Here is a 20,023-nt window from a genome sequence, read left to right as displayed (position 1 = left end):
ATGGTGATTTGCTGATGCAAGCGGTTGTGGCTTTGCCTTTGCCTGCATGTTCAGTCAGCTGATGTCTGCCCTGCACCCGTGTCTCATCGACTTACATCATGCGTCGTCTGCTGGCTGTTCGGTGCACCCCACACACACACACACACACACACACACGCACACGCGCGCACACACACGCACACGTTGGAACACATACACAAGCAAATGAGAGCAGGTTAAATCGCCCTCTTTAAAGCACATCCACGCTTGTCATGCATTACAAATCTAGTTTAATACCCAGCCGGTGTGATCACTGCCCTGGGGGGGAAAGTCTGGAAGGAGTTTAATGAGATTAAAATGAATCTTGAACAAAAGGTGTTAATTCCCTTTTAAGTTCTCGCAGCTCCTCTGGCCTTTCCCACCCACCGCTCACACATGTTTGACTCATACGCGTTAGCTTTGTTCACCATGCACTGTTGGTGTCTGCTGTCTTTTTCGTCCTCCGTCCCCTTCAGTGCTCTTCATTTCCTTGTCCGTGTCACCCTCGCGAGCTGTAAACTTCTACCTTTCACCTCATCCCTCTTCCTCGTCTGTCTCCTGTCCCCATTCTGTCCACCGCAGACTGCGATAGCTTAGAGGTTAGAGCTGGAAGTTGACTGGTTTGTGTCCTTGACTGTCTGAGGACTTTGGAATTTCTTCATGTTGAGTAATTGAGTTATGCAGATCCTACTTTCAGAGCGCCTTTTGAGCAATCAACCGCCAACTGCTTCCCACGTTGCTCAGTGCCATAGTTTTTTCCAGGTGGCACCTCCTTCATGTATGTAACACAATCTTATCTGCTAAATCCACCATTTGCTCATTGAAGCTGCACTGATTAGATTCAAATCCTTTGAAGTCTTCTTGTTTTATCCAAAAGAAAAAGTTTATTACTTGATCAATCAGTCAAAATTCGAGGCGGCAATTTCTCAAATGCGAGATAAAAAGAACGAAAGGGAGTTTGAACTGGGTTGTTTCCATTTAAAAACTAGACGAGTGAAATAAACAATGAGTCGGCGGCTCCTCTTACGGTTTCTGATGTGGTGCTCATGAAGTGTCTCTAATCTGTTCTTGTAAACTATGCAGTTAAAAATCGAGTAAATCCCTCAGGCAAAGGAAACTCAATGACTGATTGCGACTTCTCAGCAAAGTTGCTAAATTACAGTGGGAAGATTTATTGTTAACTTGGGCTCAGGGTTATTAATCATTTTGCCCAAAGGTGCGGAAAAACGTCGACATATCTCAACACAGTATCCGTGACTAATGTATGCGGTAAGTTTCCTTTTTGTCTCGAGCCAGCCGAGCCGTGATTTGTATCGTCGCTATTTGCTCGTGCCACAGAACCAAACCTACAACGAGTCCCTTTAAAGATAATAGAAAGAGAAAGAAACTGGAAACGGAAACTAGACTGTGTGTCAGCCGGACGCTTTGATTCCACTATCAACAGACAGTTTAGTGAGCACGGGGAATTAACCACAGAGGGCTGCACTGATAGGCTGCAGACTGATAACACAGGTGAGTGCAGCGCGATAGGGCGAGTGCCAGCTTAGCTCTGTCTGGGTCAGAGGCATTCAGCGTCCGCTCTGTCAGAACGTGCCGAGATAACACTGTGTGATGTCTCTATGTGGTGGATTTTAGTGGGTCAATCGAGAACGTTTTCTTTCCTCGGAGCGCCATGATGATGATGAACAGAAGTCCAGTCAGAGCTCAGAGGAAACGCCAGCTGCAAAACAAACACGCACAAACATGATACATGTGAACACTTAGTCCTGTTGCTTTGATTATGGCAGTGCAGTTGACTAACTCTTGAAACAGAAGACACCAGGCTGACTCAAGTACTGTACTTTATGAATCACCTATAAAACATGATGCATGTTATATAAAATGGTTAAAATGAGCTCCACCAGCAACTAACCAGTAATATATATGTATCAGCCTTAAAGGGGACATTTTCTGCATTATGAGTACTTTTACTTCGGATCCTTTAAGTACATTTTGCTGGTAATATTTGCATACTTTTGACACTGCAGGACATTTTTATTAAACTTAATGTATTTTGCTTATTAAGTGTCCTACAGTATCAGCATAATTTAGGATCCAGAAGTAGATTGTTAAAATGATGTTGTTTTTATTTTATTCTATGGTTGATGTGTTGTCCTTGCTAAGTGTGTGTCTTCAGTAGAGCTGCAATAATTCATTGATTAAATGATGAGTTTTCACATGTTAAATTAATCTGCAACTATTTTCACAAGCAATTAATTGGCTTGAATAAGAAGAAATTGTCGAAATTCTCTGATTCCAGCTTCTTAAATGTAGATATTCTCTCGTTCCTCTATGACAGCGAACTGAATATCTTTCAGTTGTGGATGAAATAAGACATTTGCAGACGTCATCTTGGGCTTTGAGGACTCTCTGACATTTTTCGCCATTTTCTGACATTTTATAAACCAAGCAACTAGCTGATTGATTGATTGAGGAAATGATTAATCAGCTGTCAGTAGGTGCAGAGTTATCATATCAGAGTATTATGTGTAGATTAGTAGTTTTGAGCTAATTATTGATTACTTGATTTTCTTATTTGCTGACTGCTTTGCCTCCCCTCCTGCCTTTTTCATCTTCGTGCATGATGTCAGATAATCAGTGTCTGTCTTCCTCTCCTGTCTGTCCTACTGGTCCAATACTGACCAGCCAGTCCGACCTGGACTCTGTGGCTCTTTTGTGGAGGCCATAGGTCCCATCAGCAGTGGCCTGTATGGGAATGAGAGACTGAGGGCCTCTCTGACGATCATTTTTAGGATCTGTCGCTCTGCTGCTGCGAGTCAAAAAACCACTTACGTCCCTGTAACCGCTCCAGCCCCCAACATAGGAAGCACTTTCCAGAGCGGAGGAATGTTCTGCGTTTGGCTTTAGGCTGTTTGTCTGCTTTAGAAACGGAGGATAATAGGAGCATGCAGTCAAGTTAACGTTCACAGAGTGAGACAAACACATGTGCACGCATGTACAAACATACCTACACACGTAAAAAAACAAAAAAAAAAACAAGCACAAATACATTACACAGTGCATGCACAAACTGAATGCACAAACTGTACACACAAACACCCCCCCCACACACACACACACATACACCAGTCCGGTGGTTTTTGCTTGGCCTGTTTTCCCAAATGAGCCACTGCTTCTTTGTTGGGGTGGAAACTGCAAAATAAGCAAAGCTCCGGACGAGAACTCGCTGCCAACTTTGTCGGCCTCACGAAGTCGTAAACTGTGTACGCTACTGTTTTTCGCGTCCCTCTGCGCTCACGGCGAAAACGGCCCTCTGCTCTTTTTGCGATCCGTCGCTCATGTTTTCGTTTGTGTGTAGAGTGGTGTGTTGAATCGGAGGAGGCGGTGTGGGGGGGGGGGGGGCAGACTAATGCTTTCCAGTCTGTGGCTGGTTTCAGTTTTCCTCCTGCGGTGGACGAGGATAGAGGGAGAGAGGAAGGGAGAAAGGGAGAGGGGAGAGCTGGTGTGTGCGTGTGTGGAGAGGCGGTCTAGGGGGTGGGAACCAAGGGGAGAAATTCCCAGGGCATCTGAAGCTAGAATTATAGTCCGGCAGGATGCATTTAAATGTCTGCGGGGATCCATGCAGACAAAGGGTGTAACTGTAGGTCTCGGAGGCTTGCAGAGGAGTCAGTGCGCACGCCTCCTAAATCTTTTTGTTTCAGCTGTATTTACAGTGACATGTCATGAGCAGTGGCCAGAAGAAAAGCCTTCATGTAGAGACACACAACAACGATTCCGAAAAAGGTCAGACGCTGCAAAACACAAATCAAAATGGGATGTAGGAACGGTTTTAACAAGTGATCTGTGTTAACTTTATCCAATCATGTGTTCACAAAGTGGTGAACGTCGCTCCATCCTCGCTTGTGATCAACTGAGCCTTTCCAGGATGCTCCTCTCATACCCAATCATGATCCTATCACCTGTTACCAATCAACCTGTTTACCTGTGGAATGTTCCAAACAGGTGTTTTTGGAGCATTCCACATCTTTCCCAGTCTTTAGTTGCTCCTGTCCCGACTTGTTGGAAACGTGTTGCCGCATCAAATTCCGAATAAGCAGATATTTACAAAAACCAGTGAAGTTGGTGAGGTAAAACTTGAACTGGGGTTGTGATACAGAGTTCATTCTAATCTCATTTTAAAGGCTACTGTTGTTTGAAGAGGAGACTGTGTCTGCTTTCACTCATCAGTATGAATTTTTATATTGTGATTTGTGAATGTGGTATTTCGTCACACGGTGGATAAATTCAGGGTATCCTGTGCAGTTTTTGACCACTAGTGGTATCAGTGTTTGGAGGAGTGGGTTCCTGTTTGTTCATATCTCATGCACGTGGCAGCGTGATGCACTGTCCTGCTGACGGCTTCAATCCTCTATCTTGAAATACTGATGTACTGTATGTTACAATGTAATAGATTGTGTGGTGAATCAATCAAGAACTAATTGTCTGTTTTTAGCTAATGCAGCAAGTTGAACACCCGACAAATCAATGCACTTCTCCATAAAAAGCCAGTATTGCAATAAAGCAGTCCTGCTTGTTGATTTGCAACACAGCGGCTTAATTCAACCCATCCCATGTTGTAAAATACTGCTGAATGATATGCAAAAAACAAAAAAAAATATCATATTGTGGTTATTTTGACAGATATTGCAATTTGGATATGAGTCACAGTTTTAGTGGAAATGGGAATTTTTGCATTTCGTTTAACTGAAAAAACTTCGCTGGCCTCGCTCACACACCACATTCCCAGATTCCCAAACTGAGCTGAATGAAATTCTCATGTCATTTCCTGGAGCTGCGCTCGTTCTCTCTCTCTTTTTTTTTCATCTCTCTCTCTCTCTCTTACTCACTGGTAGCCCCCTCCTCCTCTTTGCCTGCTCCTTCCCTCCCCCTTCCTACCTCTCTCTGACTGCTCCCTCACACAGCAGTGGGCTGTGGAGGTGGACACTGCTCCTGTCTCTCTCTCTCTCACACACTCCCTCCCTCGCCGCCTCATTCTCTCCCTCTCGCTCTCTCCTGCTGTCACATTCCAGTTGTCTAAAGCCGGGTTTAACTTTCTCTCTCCCTGAGAGTAGGAAGGAAGGGGAAGCTAAAAGAGGGGGAAAAGGGGGAGTCACCATAAAGGAGCGTACCTTCTTAAAGGGGCTATCCTTTTCGTTTTCCTCCCTCCCTCCTTCCTTCTTTTTCCTTTTTTGGGCCGCGCTCGCTCTCGTTCTGGTCGGACCCACGGTGGACTATTCACGTGAGCGCTTGTTTTCACGGCAAAGCTGGTCCCAGCTCTCCTGGCGGGACGGATAGGAGGAGGAGGAGGAGGAGGAGGTGGAGGAGGAGGGCAGTGTTTGACAAGCCAGACAGCCGCACACAAACACACGCTCAGAGAGAAAGTTACTGGCTGGACTCCGGAGGATTTTCCATTCAGCAATGTGTGTGTAAGTGTCACCTCGCCTTCTGCCTGAACACGCTTTTAAATCTCTGCTGTAGTCCGGCTGCCTCCGCCCGATGGTGTCTTGTTGTGAGAGTTTCGTGTTATCTCTTTGGTTTTTGGTCTTTGGATGTTCTGGAGTCATTTCTCCGCATGTGTAATCTGTCAGTGGGAAGTTTAAATGCCTCACCTTGTGTCGCCCTCAGGAATGTCCTCGCTGCCTCAGCTCTGGCTGTTGAGGATGTGAGGAAGGTCTGAGCGGACAGATCGGTGTGTGTGTGTGTGTGTGTGTGTGTGTGTGTGTGTGTGTGTGTTAGGGTTCTTGTGAAATGTCAGGAGATGAGAGAGAGAGATGTACCAGGGTGACTGACTGGATCAGACTCGGACAGGGAACCGAACATGTGTGAACAACAACTGTGTGAGATCACATAGATACAGACAACACACACACACACACACACACACACACACACACATGCACATGACTGGACTGATACCTGACAACACTCTGTATTGTATTCCACCTTTAACAGGAACAGTGAAACTCCTTTTTTTTTCACGTGTCTGCCTGTGTGTGTGTTTCCATAGATGGTCAGTGCTTTTTCCTAACGAGCTCTGCTGGCAGGAGTCTGACTAATTAACCACAGGGTGCATAATACAGTAAACCTAAGAGGGCCAGCGAGCCGTTCACACACTGCAAATACTGGTGCTGACTCAGAGCAGGCGGCAGGGCTGAGCTCACCCAAAACATGTCACTGAAGTCCAAAGCCCCACGACGCCCCATTCTTTGAACGTTTGTTGTCATTATTGCTTAATCTGCTGATTGTTCTCTTGATTAATCAATTAATCGTTTGGTCTGTGAACTGTCAAAGAAGCTGTTTCCCAGAGTTTCCCAAAGATGCTCTGTTATAAAAAGCAGCAAATCTTAACATTTGTTTTGCTCAAAAAGTGACTAAACCGAGTAATTGATTATTAATCGATGATTCTTTTTCAGTCAACAACTAATCGATTGCTTGTTTCACCTCTCATGCTGCATTTCCGATCTGACGAGGTCACTTGGGCTGGGTTATGTGAGGAAATCTATGACACAATTTAGCTCTAACAGTAAGTGTTTTTAATAGTTATGTACATTTCCTTTCTTACGCTGCCTTCTTTTTTATCTGTTTGTCTGGATTAATCACTTTTAAACAGTCTGGACTAGACGTTAGGCTGGTTTATTGGTTGTCACTGGTTGCTGTACTTTCTGTAAAATTGCAAATACATGAGAAAATGTCAGTCATAAAAGAGCTTTTATAAATTCAGTAACTTGGTTTATCATCGTCACCTGATTCTGAACTCAAAATATGCTTCCTGTTCAATCCACTTGCACAATTGCAACGATGGCTCCCGCCATTCAGCACGTGTTTTTCCACAGGAGCCCGCCTCCAGCTCAACTCAACTGCAGGCTTAACTCCGGGCGCTGTGTGCACAACACCTGAGCGCCACCCCTCGTAAACCGGGCCGAGAAACCCAGCGAGCCGCTCGCAGCAGACAATGGCGCAGTCAGTTCCCGGGCACCAGAGTGATTGCTTAGATGGCTTCCAAATGCTGTGTGTGTTTTCCTGCCTGTCGTGGACACGTGCATACAGTAGGCCTGCGCTCCTGAGGCTGTCAGTGTGCGAGTTAGCGTTGAGTGTGTGCATGCACCCACGCCTACCTCTCCCTGTCAGCCAGGTTTCCCTCTAATTGACGCGTTGCCGTTCCCCTGTAGCGCCAGTTTGCAGTGCCGGCCCTGTCCCTCCCAAACCACAAGGGACTCTTTGTTTGTAATTTATGAATTAGTGTGTGGTTTGGGTTACGAGAGGGAGGGCAGGCCGGAGGCTGACGGCGCAGGAATAGGAAGAGGAATAAGCCCGGCCCGCTCCAGCGCTCATTTTGATTAGCTGGATGTTAACGCTTTTGTTTATTACTCCAGATTAGCAGTCTGTATGTGCTCTGGAGATGGAGGGACAGATTGAGATGACAGTAGAAATGATTAATGGCCGTCTTTCTCTCTCTTTCGCCTTGTTTTTCCCTTCCTCTCCTTTGCACCCCACACACGGAGATGTGACTTCATGTTTGACAGGTTTGTGATAATCTGTGTAAATCTGCGTCCGGCCATCAGATAAAGCCGGCTGCTTAGTTGTGAAAACAGAAAGTCAGACCTTCTCTCTCTCTCTCCCTGCATCTTTATAACTCCGTGCAGCTTCGTACCCCCCTGCTTGGAGCGCTCTTTCCGCCATCCTTTGGCTTACTTTAGCTCTTTTTCATCAAGTGGTTTTATTTACTTTGTCTAGTCTGAATGGAACCTGGCGCTGTACTGAGCTTTGGCCTGGTTCTCTCACAGAAAAGCAAAAGCCCTCTTTCCTTTCCAACCCCCATCTTTTTTCTCTACCCCCGATTTGATTTTTATCCTTTTCTTCTCTGTTCTCTGTTTTTGAAACTCAGCATGCATTCCTAATGGCTTCAGTTCTCTTCGAGGGGTGTTTTCTTTTTTTTTCCTTCCTTCCCACTGCCCTTCCTTCCTTCCCTCCTTACTTCCTTTAATCTTTCTCTAAAGAGAAAAAAAAAACATACTCTAAAATAAAAGTCATTTTGAAGTCCATGGGGAGGGTGTGGGGGTCTCTTGATAGCCAAAGCAGATGTGCCCCCCCCCCCCCCTTAAAAAGAAAAAAACTTCCAGGCATTCTTCAGCGTGAACATGCAGCTGCTTGCAGGGGGTGCTGGGGTCTCCTGGCCCCCATATCACACCCTATATTCACCCCACCACCATCCCAGTAATACCTATACATCCTCACACCATTATCTGTATGGCTTTGGCCCCTGCTCCCCACTTTCTTCTAGCTGCCAGGCGCCCTCAGTCTCAATTATTATGCACCACAGTTCTCTGTTAACAAGCCGACTTTGCAGACCATAGTTCTGCTTCCAAAAGATAGAGCCCTTTACTGTATAGTTCATCTACAACAACTCACTTTTCCTTTCCTCTTGGGCCAAGTTTTTCTCCTGGAGGAGCAGTGTTTTATCACTCCTCTGATGTCTGTGTTATTGCCCGGACTGGTCCTGGATGGAGGGATTTGTTGAAGCCTCATAGCTGTGGGGAGTCATTTATCTCCCAGCGAGATTCTGGGGGTAAGCCCGCTGAATCCTGCTAGATTTAAAAGGTCAGCGAGGGAGGGGGGGGGGGGGGGCAGAGGGTCGCTCACATGGGACCGAGGGCACAGAAATAAACACATGAAGATCCAAAAGACACACTTGCACATTCACTCTCTGTCCTGCTGTGAAGATACACGCTGAGAGCGATGCATTAGTGGAGATACGACAGAGAAACAAAGCAGCCATCGTGTTTATCCCATTAAAACGTGACATGGGAACATTGTGTGTCAGTAGTTGAAGAAATGGACAATGTCTTCATCTTTCTAGACTCTGGATACTTTAATGGGGGAGGAGTAAATGTAATTTTAATCATTTTTAATGAGGTAATTGAACCTCAACTATCAAAGAGTATTTTTATATGTCGTAAAACATGTGTGGAGGGGGATCTTTAACATGCTGTGTACGTGTCTTTGCTCGTCTTGTTTGCAGTGATAAGAAGCATATACAAGCAGACTGGAAGCTGCAGCGTGCAGTTATTCAGGCAGCATGCGTGTGTCCGGGTCATGCTCGGGTCTGGAGGATGCCAGAGAAGCTCTTCAATGGCTTTATTCAACAGGCTTTCTGCCTTTTTAGTTGCCCTTTAGCAAGCCGAGCTCACCCAGGAAAATTAATTTTCTGTACGAGGCAGGGCGAAGAACGCCGCACCTCTGACTGTGTGTGTGTGCGTGCGTGCATGTGTGTGTGTGCGTGTTTTCCTGGGCGTGCTGGCCTGAGAAGAAACTTTACAGAAGTTCAGTTAATTAAACCAGAGCATTGCCCCGTGAGCAGGGCAGAGAAAGAGCAGTGTTCAGGTGCATACCAACTGCGTGCGTTCATGCCCCAGTTTTGCCAAAGGTGTGTATGTTTGCTCACATGCCTGTCCGGCCGGATTTGAGTGTGCGAGACGTGGGTGAACTGGTATCTGCCCACAACTGTGACTGTTAAAACCTGCTCGGAGGCAAAGATAGACAGTGTTTGTCACTCAGTTTATACTGAGACGGTTTGAAAGTCAGACAGATGCTGTAATGCAGTAACCACCCAAACAGTGTCCGTACACATGAATACAAACAGTTGATTTTCTTTAGATTGATTAATAGAATCCTGTATTTATCTAAAATGAAGGATACTAGTATGAAAGAACTCAAGAAACTGACTAAATCCCTCATTCAGTGACATGTTAGGATGCGTTGTTCAGTGGCTGCCTGTGTGAGTGTGTGTTGGTTTTTGCCATGCTAGCCTATGTTACTGTTGGATTTGGTGTAAGCACTAATGTCAGAGGCAGTAATGCTGCTGTTCTCCTCATAGGGACTGGCATGGAGTAGCATGTGGTGTGTTTTTACAGCCCTCTCTTTGCCTTCCCCTCTTCTCCCCCTCGGCTCACCCTGCCTCACCCCCATTAAACTCAATTTGTTCTGAGAGGCAATCGCTACGAGTCCTGAAACATGTGCTGCACGGGCACAAGAAGGCAGAGAAACTTGATTTAAAGGAGGATTTAGTGGCATAGTGGGAAAAAGAAACGACTGAGGTGGAGACAGAGGTTGGCAGAAGACACGGGGAGACATTTATAGCATACATTTTTAAGAAGTTAATCATCAAAATATAGTTTGACTATGAACTGTTGTTGGTATGCTTTGGCTAACTTGCCAACAACTTATAGTCTTTTTTACGAACTAACAGAATTGAGAGAGAGAGGGAAACAAAAAGAGAAACACAGCAAGAGAAAGAGAGACAGAGAAGGTTTTTTTTTAATGTTTTGGCTTGCTTGACTCCTTATTAGAAGTCTGGAGTCTTTCAAAAAGCCCAAACACTCCTTAACAATCCTCCAAAACGTCCAATAAAGGTTGAAATGTTATGCAGCAGGATTACAGGGTGCAAATTTAATGAAGACTCCACGTCTCAGCGAAGAGACTTTGAGAGGAGGTTTCTATCTAAACATGTGTTTTACGTCGGCCCACATTTAGTAGGTTTGAATATACAGTAAACATGTGTTTCGGGTCGCGTTGCCTTAGTAGTTTTATCGCTGCTGTATTTCAGGTTTTAGAAATTAGCAGACATGCTTAATGATGTCTGTAGATTTTTACAGCCCAGGGTTTTTGAATGAAGCATTAAATGAGTAGCTGCAGATGTGAGGCAGGTTTTCAGATGTCTGCCGGTTAAAGGAAGCACATCTGCTGTGATTTGTCTAAGGGATATCTAATAAAGCAGTGAGCTTTCAGGGCTGATTTTGATCTTATTACTGTCTAAAATCCAAGATTTGCAATATTTATTTCTAATAATAAGAATATATATGGGAAAGCTTAAAAAAATGTAACATTTCTGGGCTTATTTCAGCAATAGGCCTTAATTTAAAATCGTCTACTTGGAGCAAAGTTGCATTATATGCTCAAACATCAAGTAGAGGAACTTGATATCAGTCGAATTTAATCGATTACACTTCAAATGTTTTAGCGGCTGTCTGAACATCAGATTATCTGTCAACATCTCAGTATGGGATGCTTCACAACGATTAAGATCTGAGATGAGACATTCAGAAAACACAGGCCACAGAGATCAAGTAAGCATGTGATGGATCACGACCTCTATCAGCCAGGGTCAGCCCTCACTCAAGACAATATTGATCTCTGATTGCTGTTTCAAGGGTCGAAGGTTATCTGTCATTAGCTGCTGATGAGTCAGCTCTGTGCACCAGGCAAAGGTCAGGAGGTTTTTAGGAGGAAGTAAACTTTACAGGTTATCTGTTGGATGTGTTTGATAGTGGTCAGGTACCTCTGATCTGTGCAACTTGAAACAAGAAACAACTCAAGTGAGCTCTAGAGGTGCTGGTAGGTGTACTTTTTAACTTTAGACAGAGCCTAGCTAGCTTTTCCCCTCTATTTCAAGTCTTTATGCTAAGCTAAGCTAATCACCGACTGGCTCTTGCTTAACTTGCAATACAGAAACGAGACTGGCGTCAACCCATTTATCTAACCCTGCAAGGAAGCAGTTAGAGTGTCAGTGTACCTTTAACATAAACTTAATTAACTTTAAGCCTTTATTACTCACACATACTGCAAATGTGGTGTTTATATTTGTAGTGTAAATGTGAAATGCAACACTTAATTATTAAAGCAGCAATATTATTCCCTGAAGGCTCAAAATATATTCTCACCCGTTGGGATGTGTCCTTTCTTAAATAGCCTGCAGTCCCAGCTTAGCCCAGTACAGTAGAGCCATGCTGGGCTGTTATTTAAAAATCTCCCAGAGAACTCCATCACTCTGATCTCGAGCCAGAGCCCACTGATCTAGCCTCCAAACACCACCACGGCCTCAGTCTTCCTTTCCCTTCCAACCGAGGATGAAGGGATGATGGAGGGAGAGATGGAGGGAGCGAAGCTTTCTCTCTGGCCCACTTTGGCATGCTTTTTTCTGCTTTTTTTTTTTCCCAGCAGGCCATCTGTTTCCTGTCTGCAACATGACACCAGTGCCCGACTGGGTTCTGGTACTCCTGAGGTGTGTGTGTGCGTGTGCTTTTGCAGGGTTTATGATTAGCTGCCATGCTAATACAGCCCGTCATTTATGTTGGAACAAACGGGCCCATGTGCTCTCATGTGATTCGGGTGTGATATAGTAGACACGCTGTGTGGGAACCGCTGACTGCTGTAACATTGAATCATATTGAATGTTCTCAGTGGCTGATGTGATGTGGTCATGCATTATTTTCTCTCTCATGCAGATACACTGTCTTTTTCACCCTTGTTTGTGTGGAAGAGCTTGAAATAACGCTCTTTCTGTCTGTCTCTTAAATCGAAAATCCTGAAGAAATCTGTGTACTCAGTGCCGAGAATCTAATTAATACCTAAACTCTTGAAGCTTTCGGTTGTCTAATCAGGTTTGGTGAAGGTGGTTGTTTTGTCTGACCAGTGTTAGGTCTTGTGTTAGCTTGAGGGGGCAGTCTCTGTTTGGATCTTGGCCTTTCTCCACTTATAACAGTAATAGAGCTGGCTGGATGGACCTGGATAATCCCCTCTTTCTTCTTTCACTTGCTCTCTAGAACAGTGAAAGAGGGACAATGAAGGTCTGCTCATTCAGCTTCACTGTCAGTTCAGTTTCTGTTTAAGTGGTAAGTTGGCATCTGTGCTTTAGACAGCTAAAGCAACAAATGGGAAAAATTAGACTGTCCTGTCCATCGGCCAAAAGCAGCTTCAGCTCTCAGTGTCTGTCTTTCACTCTTTCACTCTCTTTTCCCCTGTCTCACCCTGTCAGATGGGGATTTTCCACCCATACGCCCACACTGAAAAGCTGGACGCCTCTCTCTGCCAGTGTGTTTGTTTTTAATCGATGTGCATAATGACGTTCGTCAGCTAAAGCGAAGCCAGACCTCCAAGTTATGTTTGTATAGCGAGGCCACTGTGGATCCAGGCCTCTGTAGGTCTGGCTGTAGCCTCAGCCAAACCAGTCAGATTTTGGGGATGCTACTTTTGTGCAACCCAAATTTTTGATAGCTCCTTGATGAAGGCAAACACTCATCAGGGCTCTGATCCACTGCAGGTCAGAGTAGGCTGCTTGGAAGTGCAAGGCAGAGAAGAAGTCATTTTCCAGTGGACTGCCAAGAGCTGTTTGACATATCACAGGGAAGTAGCATTTAGCTTGTTAAATAACACACATTTAAGTGGAGTTAATTAAGAAAATCTGTGCGCTCTCTGAGATGTTTGTTATGGATGAATACATTTAATAATAGTTCGAGAACAAAAGTAAAAATACAGCCGTCGACAGAGAAACAGTAGACATGTCGCAACAAAGGTTCCAATAACTGCATGTGATTTCTTGCATGATAAAAGTACAAAGAGTTTCTAAGGACCCACAGACCCACCTCAGAAATGTTACACACAGCCACATGTTCTATGTTTTGATCACAAGGTTTCTACTCTTTCATTTGCCTAATAAAATGCCTGTCAGTGTTAATATGACAGTTGCCCTATAAAGGTCAGTGCTGATGAATTCATGGGTGGTCTTCTACCTCTGAAGAATGCTTTTAGTCTAATCTCCACACAACGTTAGCATATCCTTGACCCTGCCGGAACCATCTCACAGTATGCTGCATATAGTCTTAAAATACATGAATGTTGCTTGAATTGTTATTATTCATCAGCACATATTTAAAGGGATACTTCAACATTTCGCGAGACAAAAGGATTGATATCGCTCTCACGTCTGAAAGATAAATATGTAGATGGAGTCAGGAGGTTATCTTAGCTCAGCAGAAAGACTGGAATTAGGGGGAAACAGCTTGCGGTGCTCTGTCCAAATATAACAAAATCCAACCACCAGCAGCTCTAAAGCTCACTAATTAACACGTTATCTCACTTGTCTAATCCGACGAAAAACTCAAGTCTAAAAACAACCATTTGCTGTTTGACGGGGAGTTATGAGTTAGACTCTTTCTTGGCAGGGAGCAGGAACTTCCTGGAGTCCCCATTGGTTGCCTGGGAACTACTCCCAGCTAATCTAAACTCTCAGCAAGATACCCAATAAGCTTATTTTTCACAGTGTTGAACTATTACTTTAAATTTCTGTCTGCATGTTCCTCATCTCTCTCCTCTCCATGTGCTAAACTCAAGTAGTTGACACAATAGATACAAATATGTTGGGCTGTTTGGGTTAAAGCTGATCAGGCCTGAGGGAAAGCCATCATTTTTCTCCTCTCTCCTCGCCTTTCCATCCCTCCCACTCTTACTTCCTGTCTTTCTCTGTCTCAGGGTTGAATATTTGTGCTGGAAAGGTGTTCTGCCTAATGTGTGTGCAAGTTAAAGTGTCAAGTGTTGACCCGTGTGTCAGCGTATGCTTGTGTGAGTCTGCCTCATGTCAAATCTGCACCAAACCCCCCACAACCATCTAGTTTGAAAAAAAGACTCAACCGTTGTAGATCAAATTGCATTTTCTAACTCTATAAGCTACAGTTGGCCCAGCGTCGGAGGGCTACTACAGCCGTTTGATAGCAGGGAGATTTACAGCACAGCTGGAATGAAAATACTGCAGGCTGGCCTGGGGATTGAGAAGACAGATCTTCCCAGCTGCGACAAGGGTTAGATTCCTGTTGCGTAGAGAGTTATTACCTTCGCAAAGGTTATGTTTTCGGTTCGGTTTGATGATTGTCGGTTTGTTCGCCTCTTTGTCAGGGTTACGGAAGAACTGCTGGCCTGATTTTCATGAAACTTGGTGGAAGGATGTCGCACTGGCCAAGGACGAACCCATTGAATTTTGGAGCACATCCGAATCACAGGGCGGATACATTAATTACTTTTCACTTTTGTTAACATTGTGCAAAAGGACATTTGGCCTTGGCAGTATAAACATTGTGCACGTTTACCCTCCTCCACAGCCCTGGCTGCATGTTTGAGTTGTGCATTTCTTTGTGCTCATGCAGTATATCTACATGAGACTTGAGGACTTGAGAGACAGTGTGTAACTCTGATTGCTCAGTTCATTATCTAATCACAGCCAGGACCTCTGACGTTCCCCAGGCGCTTCAGCCACGGCGGCAGGTGTTTGTTTTAAAGGCCGTTGTAAAAGTGTCTCTGGTGCCCTCTGCGTCTGTCACTCCTCTCTCTGTCTGTTTCTCTCGTGCTCTTTCTCTCTCCACTCTTAACCCTGAGGACATGCATCTGCATCTGTTGTAGCTCAAGCTGTTTTAAGACCACGTCAAAGTTGACAGGGGCACAAGAAGAAGAAGACGACAGGACACAGCAGGACAAACAGATAACCGGCTGTACCCAGGAAGTCTACAGATGGAAATGCCAAAGCGTTGCGCCCACATGGGACACCTGAGTTTCTGAAAAGTGGAGTTGAATCCTGTAAGAGTACTGCTAATAACGTGGAAAGTCTGCACAATTGCAACACATGTATGTGTGTATGTAAGAAGCCCAGCGAGTGCACTACATGTATTCAAGGCTCCTGTATGCCAAGAAAACCAAGCCATAAGGGGAGAAAGGAAATGTTTATGCAGGTTCTTCTCCTCTCTCTTCCTCTCTCATCACCCTTTGTCTTCTCTCTTGATCACAACCAGCTGCTCTGTGTAGCCCGTGTTAGCGCCCGCCTGCTAATGTCTATTTTCGGAGGTGGTTCTAATAATAGCTCATAGCAGAATAATGTCAAAAGTCTGCTCAGATGGGACAGGATCAGCCCAGTGCAGGGCTGGCTATCAAACCTCAATGCTTTTTTTGGGACTAGCTGAGATTTGTTCATAGTACTGAGTATCAGAAATTGCTCGAATCAAATGCTTGATCAGATTTGTGCTTATTCTCAAAGGAAGGTATGAAAAAACTTCATATCAGTACTGCAAGTCGGGTATTAAACAATACCACACTAGAGTCCAGCGTTGTAGTAGCAGCCACAAAAAAAGGTGTAGGTAATATGCTTGTCTGTGTGTGCCATGTATATTTGTGGTGATGACAGACTTAGGCTGACCCAGACCTCTCCATCATTACCTCTGTCCAGGCCTGACCGCTAATACGGCCAAGCGCCCTGTCAACACATGGAGAAAAAACATGCCTCCCTTTCTTATACACATCCGAACACGCCAGCTCCCACGTTCTGCTTAGCTTTTCATCGGTTCTTCCTCTGTGGAAAACGAAAGGAATAACGTAGACAGAACTTTACCGGTTGTGATTCACTCTCACTCAGGCCCTGTCTAATTACCTGACAATGACAGGGCACAGGAGCGCCTATGATAGACAAGCGCTATATGAGGCAGGTGGTAGTGTTTTACCAAAATGATGAAGAGGGAGCGATGGATGCATCAAATCACAGAGCATGTAATGACACACAGATGCTAAAACAGACTCTACCGTGTTATTCTGCGATGAGTATATCCTCCGTCGTTTTGTACAATGGGTCGTAATCTAATCTAGTCATGTCTGCTGTTTACTGAAAAGCCGGTTTGTTATGGAGAGGGTCTTGAACACTGCATGTGACTCATGCTGCTGCAGTATCTCCACCGTGCTTCAGCTCTGTGGTAAAACTCACCTCACAACAGTTTTCACTGTCCAACTAGTTGATATAGTTGTTTTTTCTTTTGGAAACGCAGCACTTCAAATGTACATGATACTATCACCTGTTACCAATGAACCTGTTTACCTGTGGAATGTTCCAAACAGGTGTTTTTGGAGCATTCCACATCTTTCTCAGTCTTTTTAAGATTTGGGGTAGCGCATGTACGTTACAATGCCACAACCACACCTTTGTCTTCGTCTTATCTTTGTCCCTGCGCCTCTCAATTAGATTCTGTGAAGTAGTTCACTTTATCAAAGAACCCATTCAGCAAGTTAGGTGCTGACCTAAACCTGAACCTCATGAAGATTCTCTGTTATTGGACAGAGTGAATCACAGCTTGTCATAAGTTATTTTTAACCAACACGTTCTCGTCCACTCGTTGCTCTGTAGACATCGCTGATAACACGAGTTCTCATGTAATGTTGTGTTTGCGTTCTTCTTTAGTGACTGGATATTGCGCTTTGATCATGTGAGAACCTTCTGAATTGTGAAGTTGTGTGATGGACTTGAGCTTAGAGTTTGTATCACAGTGAAGTTCCTGCTTCAGTTACATTTTTAAGGCACATACGTACTTTATCATTTTTGAGGCTTTTGACGGTTTGCTCAAACTTACAGAGTATGCCTTGTAGTTGGATTGGATCGTGTTCCCACCACAAACGAACCGCTCCACAATTTGTGGTCCGGTTGGGAACAAGACCACTTCCTTCAAGGGGTCTTGGTTCAGTTGTTTTGGTCTGAACCGGAGTATGGATCGGTTAATCAATAGTCAAAGTTGATTTTCCACATTTCGTTCGTCATCTTTACTGGTTTCTATCTCAAGTGTCTCAACATGATCCACATCTTTCTTGTTATTAGGGGGTGGTTGATGCCACAGAATTAGATTTTGAGCCAATACCAAGTAACACCAGGGCCTTTTGATGTATTTAACCGTGCATGAGATTGACAGAGAAACAATGTCGACAGTCCACATTCATCAAAACGCTTGTAACTGTCTCTCATTAGCAAAGGTGACTGCACAGAAAAGGTAAACCTACGTATTGTATGAGTGGTTAAGAAAGAACTGGGCTACTTTTAGCTAATCGTATATTATCTCCCACTAAAATGTCATTCATTCCTCAGGTCCCAGTAGACGTTAATGCTGCCAAGTGTTGATTTTATGAACTGCCATGTACGACCAGTTGTTGCCATCTGCTAAAGATAGCACCATTGTTTAGATCGGCCGTGACATATGTTGGAACATGCTTGTTGAATGTTGCAGCCTTTATTTCTGGCATGATTGCATCTCGACAAGTCCTGCCGCTATCTGCTCTCTCTCTGCTCCACGGCAGCGACAACAAATGATGATCTGTGTCTTGGCTGTTTTCACAAGTCATTTGACGACCTCAGCAGCTCTGTGACCCAATCAAAACTCAGCATCCCATTACCTCATAACTCTGATATGAAGGAGTGAGTTTAGGCGGGCGGCGTGGTTTGATGAATCAGCGTTGGTCTCATCCTTGTTGACCCAGTGGAACATCAGATAATGATGAGGCCGTGCTGACTTCGACAGCGGACCCGCCTCTCCCACGTCCAGCCGATAAAGACGTGGAAACACAAACATTAGAGCTATCTGAGGGCAGCGTTCAAGCGCAGGATCACAGGTCATGTTTAGGTGTGGAAAGAGGACTTTCAGATTTATATTACAGTAAGGACTCCTTTTAGATGTATAGCAGTGAGTTTTTCTGAACACTGATAAGATGCTCCGACAAAGCTGTGGAAGCTGTAGTTACTGATTTTTTGCAAGCATTCAGCCAGTAACCGCAGAATTAGACAAATACAGACTGACAGTCAGTGATATTACAGGCCAACAAAATGACCATCAGATGCTTAGGTTTGATTCACTGATGATAAAAATCAGGGATGTGTGCTTGTGTAATGTGATTATCATGCTCGGCACCTCCTGTTTGCACATATTTCAAGCAGTGTTGAAGACATCAGTGTGTCTGTGTGGGGTCTGAGGGTGAGCTCCAGAACTGAGTGATTTTCTCACTGATTGTTCTGACCCCACACTGTCAGCAGAGCATCTATTCCTGTCTCTGCATCTATGCTAATAACACCAACTGTGTGTGTGTGTGTGCGCGCGTGCACATGTGCGGTGTATGAGCGGTGTTTAAATAGCCAAAACAGCTGGGATTTTGGAGCATAACTGATGGCTGTGGTGAAGTGAGAGTGATTATGTTCAGGACCCATGCTGTGGCATCTCTCTGTGTGTGTGCATACATTTGCATTTGTGGATGTCTCACAGCAGAGGGATGTGTGTTATCCATTAAAGTAAATGGGGGGAAAAAAAATGTCTATGCTTTGCAGCTGAATGTAGGGCAGGGGGCTCAGTGAGGCAGGATTGGGGGTTGAGCCGTTCCACTCTCTCCATCCTGGAATGCACTCCCAACCCTCACTAGGACTGTGTCACCATCCAGCTATGTATGTCTTGCCCTGCATGAACGTCATACAGAAGAACTGTGTTGTATTAAAGTATACTGCATGAGTAGAAGCCTCTTTAACACAGAGATCTTGTCACAAGAAGCTCCTGCCAGCTAAGGGCTTTTCTAGCCTCCACAATCCACGCTGACTGGATAACTTGAGACCGCTGATTTGATTAAGCATTCATGCATCTGGGCCAGAAGACAAAGCTGAACTTTTCCTGGATCTCCAGGATTTGAGGCTCGGTTCTCATAATGTTTTGTAAAGGTTTTCTGAGCTGTGCCTGCTTCTCATTCATACAATTACAAACAACCACTGTACCCAACTTCCTAACATAGCCAGTTTTCCACCAGCGGCCTTTGATTAGCTCCAGGAGGGCTTTTGGGTGGATTAAGTGTCTTGCTAAAGGACACATTGATGGCAGCGTGCCTACTGGTTCTTTACCATTTTTTAGAATTTCAACCTCTTGATTTTCCCCTTAACTGTTCCCTAAAGTTCGTCTAAATTTGTCAGACAAGTATGTTAAAATATCATCCATATGTTCTGTATCTGTATTCACCGAAGCGCTAAGATGCTCTCGCTGGCTGATCCAAGCCCCGATGCTTTTATGGCTGCAGTATTACACGAAAAAGGCAATTCTCTGCATGTCTTGTGCTTCGTTTAGTGCAGTAAAAAGACAGTAAATCAATAGCTGTCTTGAAGGTGGGAATTAAATTTAAAACTTATGGGAAATTGCAGACAGATCATGTAAATCAGATGTCATTTATAGTTAATGAGCTAAAACTTTGAAAGCCACCGGTATGCTCCTTTAAGGCTCCTTTAAGGTTACCACAGTCCCAGTGTATGTTGTAACTCTCGAGTAGACACACACACACACACACACACACACACACACACACACACACAGAA

At 44.5% G+C, this 20,023-nt stretch overlaps 1 protein-coding gene across 5 annotated transcripts in view; it reads left to right on the top strand.

Moving 5' to 3' along the window:
• Positions 1-20,023, top strand: part of eva1aa (eva-1 homolog A, regulator of programmed cell death a) — a 67,074-nt gene that overhangs the window by 36,129 nt on the left and 10,922 nt on the right. Inside the window, exon 1 of one of the 5 annotated variants that reach the window (XM_076757140.1) lies at positions 4,974-5,483. The exons of 1 other annotated variant lie outside the window; for it this stretch is intronic. Coding sequence is in view for 1 of the 4 variants with exons in the window: in XM_076757139.1 (XP_076613254.1) it covers positions 6,559-6,580 (22 nt within the window). In the remaining 3 variants the exon portion in view is untranslated. Of the gene's footprint in view, positions 1-4,973; positions 5,484-6,407; positions 6,581-11,995; positions 12,116-15,273; positions 15,457-20,023 lie in introns of those variants that run through there. 3 more of the 5 variants (XM_076757139.1, XM_076757141.1, XM_076757142.1) reach the window with 3 other exon arrangements.

Source organism: Chaetodon auriga, chromosome 18, assembly GCF_051107435.1.
Source record: "Chaetodon auriga isolate fChaAug3 chromosome 18, fChaAug3.hap1, whole genome shotgun sequence".
Taxonomy (NCBI): domain Eukaryota; kingdom Metazoa; phylum Chordata; class Actinopteri; order Chaetodontiformes; family Chaetodontidae; genus Chaetodon; species Chaetodon auriga.
This window is presented reverse-complemented; position numbering and strand designations above follow the sequence as displayed.